Source organism: Alosa alosa, chromosome 20, assembly GCF_017589495.1.
Source record: "Alosa alosa isolate M-15738 ecotype Scorff River chromosome 20, AALO_Geno_1.1, whole genome shotgun sequence".
NCBI classification, from domain to species: Eukaryota; Metazoa; Chordata; class Actinopteri; order Clupeiformes; family Clupeidae; genus Alosa; species Alosa alosa.
Window position 1 is genome coordinate 8808130 of NC_063208.1, and position 13908 is coordinate 8822037.

Here is a 13908-nt window from a genome sequence, read left to right on the forward strand (position 1 = left end):
TATAAGGAATAAAGGCCCATTCACACCAAGAACGATAACGATAACGATAACTATAAATAAATATCGTTCTCGTTAATATGAATGACGACGTTCACACATAAACTATAACGATAACGACATGAAGAACTATATCACTTTCAGAGCGATTTTCACAACGATAAAATGCTAATAGCCGATCAGAACTCATCAAATTTTAGCCATCACATTTATTAACACAAGGAGAGACTTTGTTTATCGTTGTTCAGTGTGAACGCTTTTATCGTTATGATTATAGTTATCATTATCGTTATCGTTCTTGGTGTGAATGGGCCTTAAGGAATAAGACAACCGGTACTCCATGGAATATACAACTAAAGACCAATATAAGAGATCCACACAGTTGTATTAGTCTAATACTACAGTTCCACGCTGGGGAATAGGAAATAATTAAAAATGAATGAGACAAGATATAGAACATGGAATATAAAGAATAATTAATAACAATACGTCTAAAGACAAAAGGAATACAGACTCTAAGACAATATACCATGAACACTATTTGGTCTAATTAGCCCTTTTCATTCAAGGCACTAAATCAAACAATGGCGGCCAGGAATACTAGCTGTCTTCTTTCACTATGCTGCAATCAAACTGGCCCCCATCCTACCGCTTATTAAGGTCGGTGAGGTCTTGGGCACCAGCCAACAGAGATAAGCAGCCAGTCTCAGCCATGCTGTGAAGCTAATTTGGCCTCCTGGTACTCAAAACTGGCGCCTCTTTGCTGACCCACGTGCCAGCCACTGACCTGTTGGTGGTGGCTTTAGTCGCTTCAGATTACTCTAGCTACATTGTAATCGCTGTGTTGTTGAACTCGTGTTTGTGATGCACTACTAATCTGTGACGTTGGTCATGTCATGTGACTACGGTAAGCGGCAGGTGGCAAAACTCACACTACTCATCAGGCCTTTGAAGAGCACCAGTTCAGCCTTCAGCTGTTTGACTCTCAGGGCCAGCTCATCCTGACACACTTCACTCTCCTGGAGGTCCTATAGGACACACACACACACACAAACCACACACACACACACACACACACACACACACACACACACACACACACACACACAGACATAAAACAAATCACATAGTGAATACATTTACTACTAATAATATATCACATTTACAATAATGTCACAACTATCGAGTTTTAGAGCTGCAGTAATACACTGATGACTGCACTTTGGGAAAATCAGGTAGGGGCACAGAAACATAGACTTCTCCAGAAAAGAGAGACACTGATACTGACAACCTGTGTCATTTGTGTAGATATTTCTGTGCCATTTTGTAGATATTGCTCAAAAGTACAACTACAAACAGTTCTTCTCCAGTTTTTATCTAGGTAGATAGATAGATACTTTATTGATCCCCAAGGGGAAATTCGAAATCTGGATGTTAATCATGATGAATCATACAACATGTAACACTGAAATACAACTGAAATGTGTTCCACAGAGCCTGAAGACATAGACATCAGCCTTCCCCCCTTGGCCAGAGCACACCTACCTCCTCCAGGTCTGCAAGCTTTTCCTGGAGGTCCACTCTCACTGTGTACTCGTCCTCCCATCTACAAAAAACACAACAACATGCATCACATCTTTCAATTTTCCCTTTCACTGGAATGATGAATCAGTCTACTAATCAGATATCACGGTATGTTATATCAATATTATATCAGTATGATATACAAATACTTATACAAAAGCATAAACACATTCCATGAATCTATCAACAGTAATAACATCAATCACTTGATTATTTTTTTGTGTAATAATGAATGCATAATAGATGCTTTCTGTCTGGGCCTGTGTCTGTGCAGTCTGTTCCTGTGGCCCGCTCACATATCATGAAGCACTCTGGGAGGAAGTGTTTTCAAATCCTCCCCAGTTAAGCCTGGTCCATAATTAGCCCCTATAAGTTCCTGCAGTAACATTTCTTATTGATGCTCAGCTGAAGTGTGCACAATTAGATGGACTAGTACCGCTGGGATCACTAAGTGGGTCTGACAAGGACGTCCGGATTGGGATAGCCTATGTCAAGATCTAAGGCACAGCTTAGCTTGACTTCCCCTCACACAGAATGTTTGTGATATTCTATTACCATCCCATCATGCTGCATTAGAACTGCCTGAACTGATGCTGACTTGATGCTGTTCATCCGTGTCGGACTGGAGGCAGTTTCCATGACAACCACCAACTTGTGCTCAAATGCACTGAAGTCATTGAAGTTGCATGCATGTTAAAGTGCTCTTTTCTGTAATGCTATGCAGTGTTGTGGAACCTACATACAGACACACACACACACACACACACACACACACACAAGCCCAAAGACACACACACACACAAATGTATGCACACACACGTGACGTGCGTGCTGTGCACCCTCACACGACACACAGACTCACTGCGGGGATGCAGTGATGGGCAAAATGTTACGTAAGCATTGCTCCAAAACCTGCACAGAGGCAAGTCACACAGAGGGGGAGAGCAGCAAGAAGATTAGCTAATCAAGATGGCAGTGCTATAACATGCAGCTCTCACACAGACACACACACACACACACACACAAACCCTCTCCAACAGCACAAACACAAGTGCCTCTACAAAAGTCTAATTTGACGACGGGCCGAGGGGAATAAATAAAAATAAAAAACAGCATCTCCCCTGAGTCACAGAGGCAGTGACAACAAGGAGAAGATGTGATGTTAACCCTTAAAGGTGTAGGTTTTTGAACGTTCTAAGTTCGGCAACAATTGAAGGTTCTAAAATTCTATGTTGAATTCAATGAACCCAGATATTCTTTAGAACGTTCATTTCCCAACATTCCCGGTACTCCTTTTTAATAACAAGTGCTGCACATCCCTGCTGTAACTCATCAGGGCAAAGACATGAATCAAACTGATGACTGCTACTGCAGAGAGGGAGAAAGAGAGAGAGAGCACAAGAATGAGCTGGATAGAGAAGAAGTGCGAGGGAAGGAGGAGGAGGAGGTGTGTGTGTGTGTGTGTGTGTGTGTGTGTGTGTGTGTGTGTGTGTGTGTGGGAGGGTGGCAGAGAAACTCTCAGCAGAGCAGTGCTGCATTGCAGATGCAGAATACTGAGGGGAGGGGGCAGGAGCAGGAGGCAGAGAGAGAGAGAGGGAAGAGAGAGAGAGAGAGAGGGAAGAGATGGAGAAGGAGAGAGAGAGGGGAGGAGAGAGAGGGAAGAGAGAGAGAGAGAGGGAAGAGATGGAGAAGGAGAGAGAGAGGGGAGGAGAGAGAGAAGAGAGAGGGGAAGAGAGAGGGAAGAGATGGAAGGGAGGAGGGAGAAATGGGGTGAGGAACAGAGAGAGCGAGGGAAGGAGGGAGGGAGGGGAGACCAAGTGAGGCCAGATGAGAGAGGGAGGATGGGGGAGGGGAGGGGGTGAGCAGGAAAAGGGCCTTCTCTCCAGTACTCTCACTTTGAGCTAATTCATGTCTTTGGATGCGATCGATTTGGACATTTAGGATGGTGCAGCTGTGCTTGTTAAAACTCTGGCTCACAGTGCTGGCTGTAAACTCCCCCGGATGTGTAGGAAGTGTTATAACTTATAATACAAATGTCTGAGCTTACATCTAAACAATGAAGTTACGGGTGAAGGAAAATACCCTTCCCAGGTTTCCCCATCATAGACACATAACTCCTAACACTGTAACAAACCTCTGACACTGAAACAAACCTCTGACAATGAAACAAACCTCTGCCTTTATCTGAGTGCTTGGACTATCTTCACACAGGCACAACTGTAAACACTGGTATAGTACAGCCATTCCATGGATACATTTCATGCTCTGTGGATCCTTTCTGTAAAGTGACACCAGGAGATCCAGACAAGCTGTCTTGAAGCATAAATAAATCTGAGGGTTTCTGCCTGACCATAAAATGAATGATGGTGTGGTGCAACTGTAATCTCTCTCTAATTTGTACCTAATTATTAGTTTATGAATATCCAAAACTGATGATTGCACAAGGGTGTATACAACAGTCTTCACCTGGTTCTTTAAAGACAAGTTGTCAACCTTAAAACAGGTGTTAAGTGATTCAGAGAAGGCAGAACTTTACCTTCGTTTATAGTCGTCTCTCTCTCGCTTGACTTTGGCCAACACATTGTACAGCGCACGAATCTCAGGTGTGATGGTGTCAATCTGGACGCCCACTCCATCCGGCTGACTCCATGACACCCCAGGCCCCACTGTCCGAGTCTCTTTGGCGAAACCTGGGCTTGGCCTGCGAGTATGGTTGTAGGACCAAATGGTTCCAGGTAGGAACCTGGGTGGGGGGTTGTTGCACGTAGTAGTTCCGGTACTCATAAATCTCTCGTTTATGTTGGATATGGTCTTGGGTGGGTCAGTTGGAGTGGTTGGACTAATGGTTATGTTGGAGGTGAGGTTGAAGTTGGAGTCTGGGACGGAGGGATTTACAATCCCCAGGGTTGGATTGAAATTTGGCTCAAGAGTGTCTGCTGTGTTCAGGGAAGGGGACAGGAGGGTCCCGGTCAAATAAGCTGCGTTGGTTGCATTTTGGAGAGGGATGAAATCCGGCCTAATCGGTATGGGCCCAACAAACCCCGTCTGAACGCCGACATCTCGAGTGAGTGGCCTTCTCCCCATACCTCCATTGTTGTGAGAGTCCAGCGCCTGCTGCAGCTGTTTCTCCAAAGCCTTGTTTCGACGCTCAAGCTCATGAACTTTTGCCAAGAAGCAACGGAAACGCAAATTGAGTGTCTTCAGGACGCTTATGTTGGACCCCAGGTCATTGCGCAAGGCCATGGCAGCAGGTGCGGGTGGTGGCGCGCGATGGAGGCTGTTGTTGAGGTGCAAGTATGCAAGTCCGGTAGGCGGCATACTGGACAAACTGTCCGGTCCTACGCCAGGGTACTCGCCCAAGAAAAGATTAGAGTCAGGGGCACCGTAAAATGAGTCGGGCATCAACCCCGTATTGGATGACTCTGATAGACCTGAAAACTGATTCTGTTGCTGATGCTGGAGCGAATACACGCTCTCCCCGAGTAAAGGATTCATTCTTCTATGAGAAAATCTGAAATGCTCGAAATCCGGCATGAACACCGATTTATCAATTTAGCTTGCACAACTTAAATCGTTATCGTTAAGGAAACGCTAGCTAACGTTACTTGGTTAGCTCTGTAAAGTAATGCACCTCTGTTATCCAATCCGTTGGAACAGTGTAAACACTTAAGGCACAGTCCTCCTCAATAGACAGAAAAAACGTATGCCACGACGAATGTGCGTGTCAAAATTGTTCTAATAAAATGCAAAATACCTGGTTATCCAGTACCGGACAGTATGAAGGATAGGTCTTGGACAGTAGCAGTGTCGCCACACTTCCTCACAGGCACAAATAAACACGACACTACCGACTGCGGCTCTCAGCTGTGGTTTACTGGTATTATGCGCGCATGTACATTTAGTAAAGATCTATTGCTGCACCTGTGACATTTGATCTTACGCATTTACCTGATATTTGTATAGCTTTAGTGCAAAACTATTTCAGAACGTGGTAAAACGAAAAAAATCAGTAGCTATTTGAAACATCTGTCGCAGGTTTTCAGAAAGTTACGGTAGCCTTGGTACAAGGTTGACGTCAGTATGGCCGTGAAAGAGATGCGCCAAGTGGTAAAATAATCATGACACCTTATTAGACAGTAACAGCCAATTATTCAGGCGATACATTTGCAACTATCAGATGGGTGACGTGTTAACACAACCATGTTTTTGATTCTGTCTACAGCCTTGCATTTGCTTGAATTACAAAAATACCAATAACTGAAACAACACAACAACAGAATAAGAGGAAGAAATAAAAAAAAAGTTATATTTTTCATTTCAATTTTATGACTGCAATATTCATAGACACCATGCTGACCAATGTATATCTGTGGTACCAAAGCAGTATGCTGCAGAATGCATGGAAAAAATGATTTAATTGCAGTTAGACAGGCAGACAAAAGTGGATATAGATGATATTTTATGGTTTTATGGGATAGTTAATTAGCCTGGAAAATCCAGACCCTGGTAATCTAGAAAGATTAAGGGTCTGGCCACGAACAATGTAATGGCCCAACTCAAGGGGCGGCAACAAGCAGACATTTAAAAATCTCACTGCACGAAATTGGATAACACTAGACCAATGTTTACTCTGAATGATTTCGGAATTTGACACAATCGGATAACACTACGACCAATGTTTACTGTCCTCCAACGTTGCAGCGCTGTCTTCATCAGTTTAGCAACTTTAGCTGGTTCCCCGGGATGCAAGGGGTAAAAGTAACGTGCATCATTGCTCATTGCCAGAGTGTCTCGCAGAGACAATTCCATTGTGCTCTCGCGAGAACTCTGGATTTCCAGTGTAATGGTTAATACCCCTGCCCCCTAAAACATCAGATCCTATATTGGAACACAGTGGAACAAAGTCTTCCATTGGCAGAAACCACTAGACACCACTCTGTATCGTGTAAATAGACGTATCTGTATAAACGTATCTGCAAAACCAAAACAAGAAAGAACAAGTGCACATCTTTAATTGTTGTTTAATTGTTGTTTTATTAAAAAAAAGTGATTGTAAGTGGAACTCCCCACCGCCAAGTCACCGTAAGTGAAAACAGTGAGGAGGAACAGGATTACAGGGAAAAGTTATCACGTGAGCAGGTAGCAGATTGTGTGCAGGAAACGCATCACGCAAGAAGACTTTACTCCTTGGTCTTCATGTGTACCATCAGGTCGACAACACGGTTGCTGTAGCCGTACTCATTGTCGTACCTGGTTAGAGACATCAGACAAATAACACAATGTAGTTATTATTTGTGTTATCGTGTGTTACGGGGGTACAGGGTGTGCCGTGTGTGATGTTAGGGGACGTACCATGACACCACCTTGACAAAGTGGTCAGAGATGGCGATACCTGCACCAGCGTCGAAGTAGGAGGAGTGTGGGTCGCTGTTGAAGTCTGTGGACACAACCTGAAGAGACAGAAGAGGTACTGCTGAATAGGGAAACTCAGGCCCAACTAGTGTAAAGGTTGAGATTCTGATAACTGGGATAATGATGTAGACTATAGATAAAAGTAACTTGAGGACACTGAGAGAAATAATGATCTAACTGTACACCAAAATGAGAATGGGGAAAGGAACTGTTTAATGAATATACTATAGATTAGCAAGTCACAATACCTTTCAGCTGATCCTAATTACAGCATTTGAGTTAATTTAGTAGCTAGATCATTAATAACAGACTGTGGATACAGATGTGTCACCAGTCTGTGTCATCACGCTTACCTGGTCCTCTGTGTATCCCAGAATTCCCTTCATTGGGCCCTCAGCGGCTGCCTTGACAACCTTCTTGATGTCATCATATTTGGCCTGGAGTCAAGGATAAAGACAGTGGCTCTGTGAGCTAATGGACAAGGGGATGGGATCGGAATGAATAAATAGAAAGGAGGGAGAGAGGAATACGAGCTGAGTTGCACTCACAGGCTTCTCCAGACGAACTGTCAGGTCAACAACAGACACATTAGGGGTGGGGACGCGGAAGGCCATGCCGGTAAGCTTTCTGAAATACAAAAAGACAAAAAATAAAAAAATAATATCCAAGCAGTTATTCCAATACATTTCTCCACATTAAACCAGTGGGACACAAGCCACATCATCCATTTGCTAAATTACAAAAATGTACATTAGCAGCATTCACTAAAGCTGGGTAAGCCTGTCCTCTTAATAATTCATGCCATAAAGCCCAGGATGACATCTAATCTCCCCTTAAAGATTTCCTTAATGATGCGTTTGAACTCAACGATTTTGAACTCAACAACAAAACTATCTTCCTTGTCTGCAGCTCTGAAGAAAGCTTGATTTGACATTCACATTTTGTTCAGACACCTTATGTCAAAGCAGGGCATATCCTCTAGGGTCAGACTGACTGCCTTGAACTCCTGCCTTGGTGTAGCTAACTACTGCCAGGGTCTGAGAGGGTGCTGCTCAGAGTTGGGCACGTACCCATTAAGCTCAGGAATGACCTTGCCCACGGCCTTGGCAGCGCCGGTGGAAGCAGGAATGATGTTCTGGCTGGCACCACGGCCATCTCTCCACAGCTTGCCTGAGGGAGAGTCCACGGTCTTCTGGGTGGCGGTGACAGCATGCACGGTGCTCTGGACAATGCAGAAGACAAAAGCAACATCAGTTAGAACTGGACAGTAAGAACATTCCAGTGACCTGGCTTCTCCCCTTACAGTGTTAAAAGACAGATTTAGTTTTTTTTTAAATGTAAGATCATGGTGACATTTGTGACTGTCAACCACCATGGTACAAATGCACTATACTGCACTGTACACATTTCATAACTTTTAACACCTTTTTTATACCTGAAAAAGGACAAAATAAGACCATAACAATTGTGCAAGAAATTGACAAAGCAGACAACACTACACTAGGTTTTTGCACTTTTGAGATCAGTAAACAATTCTTGAAGGAATGTTTGATTTCTCGATGGACATAGTAGCATATACTGTATATCTATATCTTCGAAAAAGTGTCTGATAAAAAAAGTGTCAACATACCATGAGCCCCTCAATGATGCCGAAGTTGTCATGCAGGACCTTAGCAACGGGTGCCAGGCAGTTAGTTGTGCAGGAGGCATTGCTGGAAAAATAACAAAATTGATCATTGATCAATTAATCAAGTCACGATAATATATAATAATAGGAAACAGACAGAGATTTAGCAACACTGTTAAAGATGGTCTAACCTACCTGACAACCTTCATGGAGTTGTCATACTTGTCGTGGTTGACACCCATGACAAACATGGGGGCATCGGCACTGGGGGCAGAGATGATAACCCTCTTGGCACCACCATTCAAATGGGCCTGACAGAAGAGAGAGCAGAGAGAAGCGTCCATCTTTATATCCTGATGAGAATGTTGTTGTGCGGAGCGCACATACACATTTCCCCAACAGCCAGACTACACCAGGCACATAACAGACAGGCTATACCAGACCGTATGCTGCAACAATCAGCTTCCAATTCCAACTGTAATCTATGGACCTGGCTACACCAGACATGATAGCAGTGCACAGGCTACATTAGAAGAGTCTGTTAAAGCCCGGCTGTAACAGTGAGGTCATTTGGTTGAATGTAGAATGTAGTCTTTGGCTTGCAGTACACAATCAAAGGAGTACGGAGAAGAGAGGACTTACCGAGGCCTTCTCGATGGTGGTGAACACGCCAGTGGACTCCACAACGTAGTCAGCACCGGCATCGCCCCACTTAATGTTGGCTGGGTCCCTCCTGCAAATGGAGAATGTGTTTTAGAACACTGTACAACACTGGAAGCCTACCAAGTACACCCAAGAACCCAATGAATCTGTACTAATAAACAGGCTACTGCCCAATGGCCACAAGGCCACATACTGCAGTCACTTTCAGACATTCCATCTTGGAATGTTTGGCTATTATGCTGAATACTGATAAAGCTCACTGAACATAGTGTAAGTAGAGATTTGTGTTATATATTGAGTGACCGAAGGTTGAGGATTGTTTGTGCACAGGTCCTTACTCGCAGAAAACAGTGATGGCATGTCCATTGATGACAAGCTTGCCTCCTTCAATCTTCACATCACCGTGGAAACGGCCGTGGGTGGAGTCATACTTGAACATGTAAGCCTGTCAGCCAGAAGATGTTTTCAGTTAATAATTTTAAATGATCAAAGTGAGATAACCAAGTGTTGTTTTTCAATCAACATAACACAATGTTACTTGTTCATAATTTATTATTTTGTGTTTAAAAACAGTTGTTTCCTAATATTTACTAAAGAGGGGGAAAACAGAAGCCTACCATGTACTCGACATCGATGAAAGGGTCATTGATGGCCACAATCTCAGCCTTGCCGGTGAGCAGTGCCACGCGGGTCACCAGACGACCAATGCGACCAAATCTGGAAAGAAATAGAGTGAATGGTGTGTCACTGTTCAGTCTTGCTAGTATAAACACTCTTATAGACCGATACACAAACACACACAAACAAGTAATGTACAAATCAGGGTTGTGCAAAATTCAAATTGCAATTCTGCTTCCTGTTTACTGCCTAAATTGAAATGCAAGTGAAATTCAAGAATTGAATTGGAATTTAAGAGCCAATTTCAATTCAATTCTGGAATTTTGCACAAGCCTGGTACAAATACATGTACATAATGTATGTTCATATTGTTCTCTCTTCTTGTCCCTCTTGCTAGGGCTTCTGCTCTTTCTCATTATGCCACTGGGGGGCAGCATCAGCCAACACATGCACATGAATACGTACACACAGAAACACAGACACACATGATCACTGATCCACTCACACCATCACACATTTACTCTCACACATACACAACTAAGAACTGAGCCTTACATGGTCAGCTCACCTCGGCCGATAACAAAAGGCCAAATCTCCACACCAAAGTCTTTGCCCTCTGCCTAATATGGCTGCCAACTAAGTCAGGGCCAACAGAGATGACATGGTCAAGTGAGCTGAGACCACAAGTCTAGCTTGAAGATGTGACCAGATGCCTCCAGGACACAAGACAACTGGTGTGCTCTTAGAACTATGTGCAGTTGTTGAGACAGTTGCTGTGGTTTCCGGCCAAACTCCTCAGGATGGCTTACGCCTGTCCATCCCCTTGAAGGAGATGCAAATGTCAAAGTAGCAAATCTAAAGGTGCTATGCCAACCTAAATGTTTAGACCTCTAATGGTCAAGCCATATTGTTTACATGTCACATGCACAAATTATCACTCCTGCTGAAACCCAAGTCAACTGGAGGTTTGGTTGGCAAGCCTGTGTCACTGTCTGGACTGGTTTGAATAGTTGGCAGGGGAGATGTGCGGTGCCACTTTCATCAGGATTATAAAGACTCTACTGTTCCTTCCAATGGGTAGATACATCACACAACAGCTGCAGATGGTCACCAAGGCAGACAGACTGACAGCTGACGCAGTCAGCATGAATAAAGCCATTACACGCAAATGTTATTCTGATGCCAGCCAGATAAAAAAAAACCCATATGGTTAATGCATTTACTGGCAGACTAAAACGCAGAGCAGGCTTTCCTGTGGGCCAGAAAATATTCTAGGTACAAATGTTTCACTGTCAGAAGAGAAAAAGAAGTCTTGGTCAAGTGTTTGGGGGTAAAAGTCTGTTGAATGAATGTGCAATGTGTGCATTCAATTCTACTCTACTTCTAATTCTACTTCTACTCTGTCAATAAAAGCCTACAATCAGTGGTACTGATACAGGACCATATAGCATTTGCCTGCTGTGTTGTCTTATCTCTGAAGCAAAAAAAAAAGAGTCCATCAGGTCAAGAGTTAATAAAAAAGGGGGGTGGGGGGTGGCAATCTTGTGGTACTCCCACTATCTCACAAAAGCTCAAGCAGCCAGCCACCTCCTGATCCTAAAGTGCTGGCTGGAAAGGTTGCCGCTCTAAAATTAGTTGGACAGCATACAGGAATGTGACAGCTGAGTAGGGGAGAGATGGAGTTGAGAGACATGGTTGAAAGAATGAAAGACAACAGAGAGAGAGGGGGAGAGAAAGAGAGAGAGAAATAGATATGAAAGAGAGAGAGAGGGAGAGAGACAGTGTGTGTGATATGACCTCGGAGCTATTCTAAGCACAGTATGGAAGAGACAAAATTGAGGTGGTGTAATGTTACACACGTAGCCTTGAGACCCCTCGAGTTCCTATAGGCCTTCCGCCTAGGCACAGTCTTATGTAATATCTCCTCTGCTCTGTCCTTCTATCACTTCCAAACCCCTGCACTTCCTCAACAAAGGCAACTTACAAATGCACTAATGGGAACAGGTTCAAACAAAATATAATTTGAGCAATTCATATGCAGGTCACTCACCCATTGACTCCAAACTTCACCATTTTGTCAATCTGTTTAAGTCCGCTGAAAGACACAGAGAGCACCACAGGGACTTAATTAGTTACAGAGCATCCGCTGAATCAAAATCAAAAGGTTAAGGCATGAGGTTTACTCTGCAGATTATGGAGATAGTGTGTAAAAACATATTTCTTGAAAGTTTAAGTTCATAACTGCACATGTTAATGTATTATATACATTATATACATATATTTATATACATTCTTAAACATAAGTCTTTAAACAATTAGAGTGAAGTTAGGCTAAGTTAAGTTAAAAGATGAGAGCATAATATTGCATCTCAAACTTCTCAGAAACTTTGCACAAAACGCCTTTATTCTAGCAATAAGCATAGGTTATAATGAAGATAAATGTACCGTCTGTGAGAGGTCTCTGTCCCGTTGAGTGCTGTGAGCGGGGACGAGGAAAGGGGGGGCCGCCAATTTATCCCATAGTCCTAGCAGGAGACCCGCCCCCTTAGAATGTCAAGGTCGGGGAAACTTGACGCAATTGACCCGCGCCACCCCAAATAATTCCACTAGAAATAACGTTTCTAAACTTTGACAGTGTCATCTTTTGAAATTCAAGTCGCCAAATTATGAGGTGCATATTTTAAAGAAGCGAGCAACCTCATATTAAAATACGTTGTTGACTGCGCATGTGCCCATAAAGACGCAGTCGCGCGATATATGATGGACTTGTTAGACATTTGTCGCTGGTAGGACAATAGGGCCTATAGCAACACAACTCTCTGCATCCTCACGTGATAGATGCACAATTGTGAGCATCCGATGGCCTTTCAGTGTAGGGATTTGAGTGACAATGACACCAATGAGAGCTGCTTTGTAACACACGGAAAAACGTATTTCTTGGCAAGCTTTCCTCAACATACTGCCGCACAGCCACATGCTAAGGATGTATACGCTATAAGGTCCTCACACAGGGGTGATGTAAAGGTCAGCCTAAAAATAATGCAGATAGCCTTCTCAGTGCCAGTTCAGACCTCTGTATACTGTACCAACTCCTTCGAGGTTCAGTATATGCCAAAGGGTGTGACATTTGCTGCAGGTAGATCAAATGTATGACTGCTGTATGTAACATGCTAATAACATACACAACCCTACATGTCAGTTGTAAACTAATCTAATTGAAAATCAAGTAGGCTACACTTAGGCCTACTTCTAGATTTGATTGAGGAGAAAGGTTATCTCGTTCAGAGGATCAAAAACATATTTCAGGTGTCTTAATTCTATTCAGATGCCCCTTTTCAGGTTTGATATGCCAAAGGGTGAGACATCTGCTATGAACAATTTATAGAGTCAGGTAGATCAAACGTATGGCTGCTGTATATTACATGATAAAGATACAACACAACATGAATGCCAACAGGCAAAAACTAATTCTAATTGTAAGTAGCCTACACATTAAAAAAAAATCAAGTAGGCCTACACTTTCTTCAATATTAAGGGCTGATTGAGGAGAGAGAATCATCTGGTTCAGAGGATGCAAAATGTTGCAGGTGTCCTAATTTTGTTTCAGATGACCCCTTCCTTTCATTATGCCAAAGGTTGTGACATTTGCCAGCTACATGACCATTTCATGTAGATGACAAATGACGTATAGCATGTTACACATGTAGGCCTGCCCAATATGAATGCCAACAGGCAAAAGAGTGTATTTCTTATTGTAAATCAAGTAACTATTCAACAATTTCAATAAAAAGGGTTTATTGAGGAGAGGTTGATCCTTATACACTTTTATATTACCTTATTTATTACAATATTTTTTAACTATTGATTTTCCTATCTACTGCCATTGTGGGCACTGATAGCTTACCTGTCTACTCTATTGTCTCAGTTTGACCCAGTCATTGGTTCTGGGTGGAATGATTGCATCTGTCCACTTTGTACTCTAACAGAGTTATGGTTTGTATGATTAC

The 13908-nt window shown here is 43.1% G+C and overlaps 2 protein-coding genes across 3 annotated transcripts in view; both read right to left on the reverse strand.

The window, feature by feature from the left end:
* iffo1a (intermediate filament family orphan 1a) overlaps positions 1-5600 on the reverse strand; it is a 12825-nt gene extending 7225 nt beyond the window's left edge. Inside the window, exons 1-3 of one of the 2 annotated variants that reach the window (XM_048229400.1) lie at positions 4118-5600; positions 1543-1603; positions 930-1025 (exon numbers count right to left, since the gene is read on the reverse strand). In XM_048229400.1, the coding sequence (XP_048085357.1) occupies positions 930-1025; positions 1543-1603; positions 4118-5115 (1155 nt within the window). In that variant the 5' untranslated portion in view covers positions 5116-5600. The remainder of the gene's footprint in view (positions 1-929; positions 1026-1542; positions 1604-4117) is intronic. The other variant, XM_048229399.1, reaches the window with a different exon arrangement.
* Positions 5601-6595: 995 nt separating this feature from the next.
* LOC125285125 (glyceraldehyde-3-phosphate dehydrogenase-like) lies at positions 6596-12428 on the reverse strand. Its single transcript, XM_048229401.1, has 12 exons — positions 12347-12428; positions 11952-11996; positions 9901-10000; positions 9622-9728; positions 9263-9353; positions 8816-8931; positions 8624-8705; positions 8064-8215; positions 7542-7620; positions 7347-7430; positions 6934-7031; positions 6596-6831 (listed from the first exon to the last, which is right to left on the reverse strand). Exons 2-12 carry the CDS (start codon positions 11972-11974, stop codon positions 6762-6764), a joined length of 1002 nt encoding a protein of 333 aa, XP_048085358.1. The 5' UTR covers positions 11975-11996; positions 12347-12428; the 3' UTR covers positions 6596-6761.
* Between the last annotated feature and the right edge of the window lie 1480 nt (positions 12429-13908).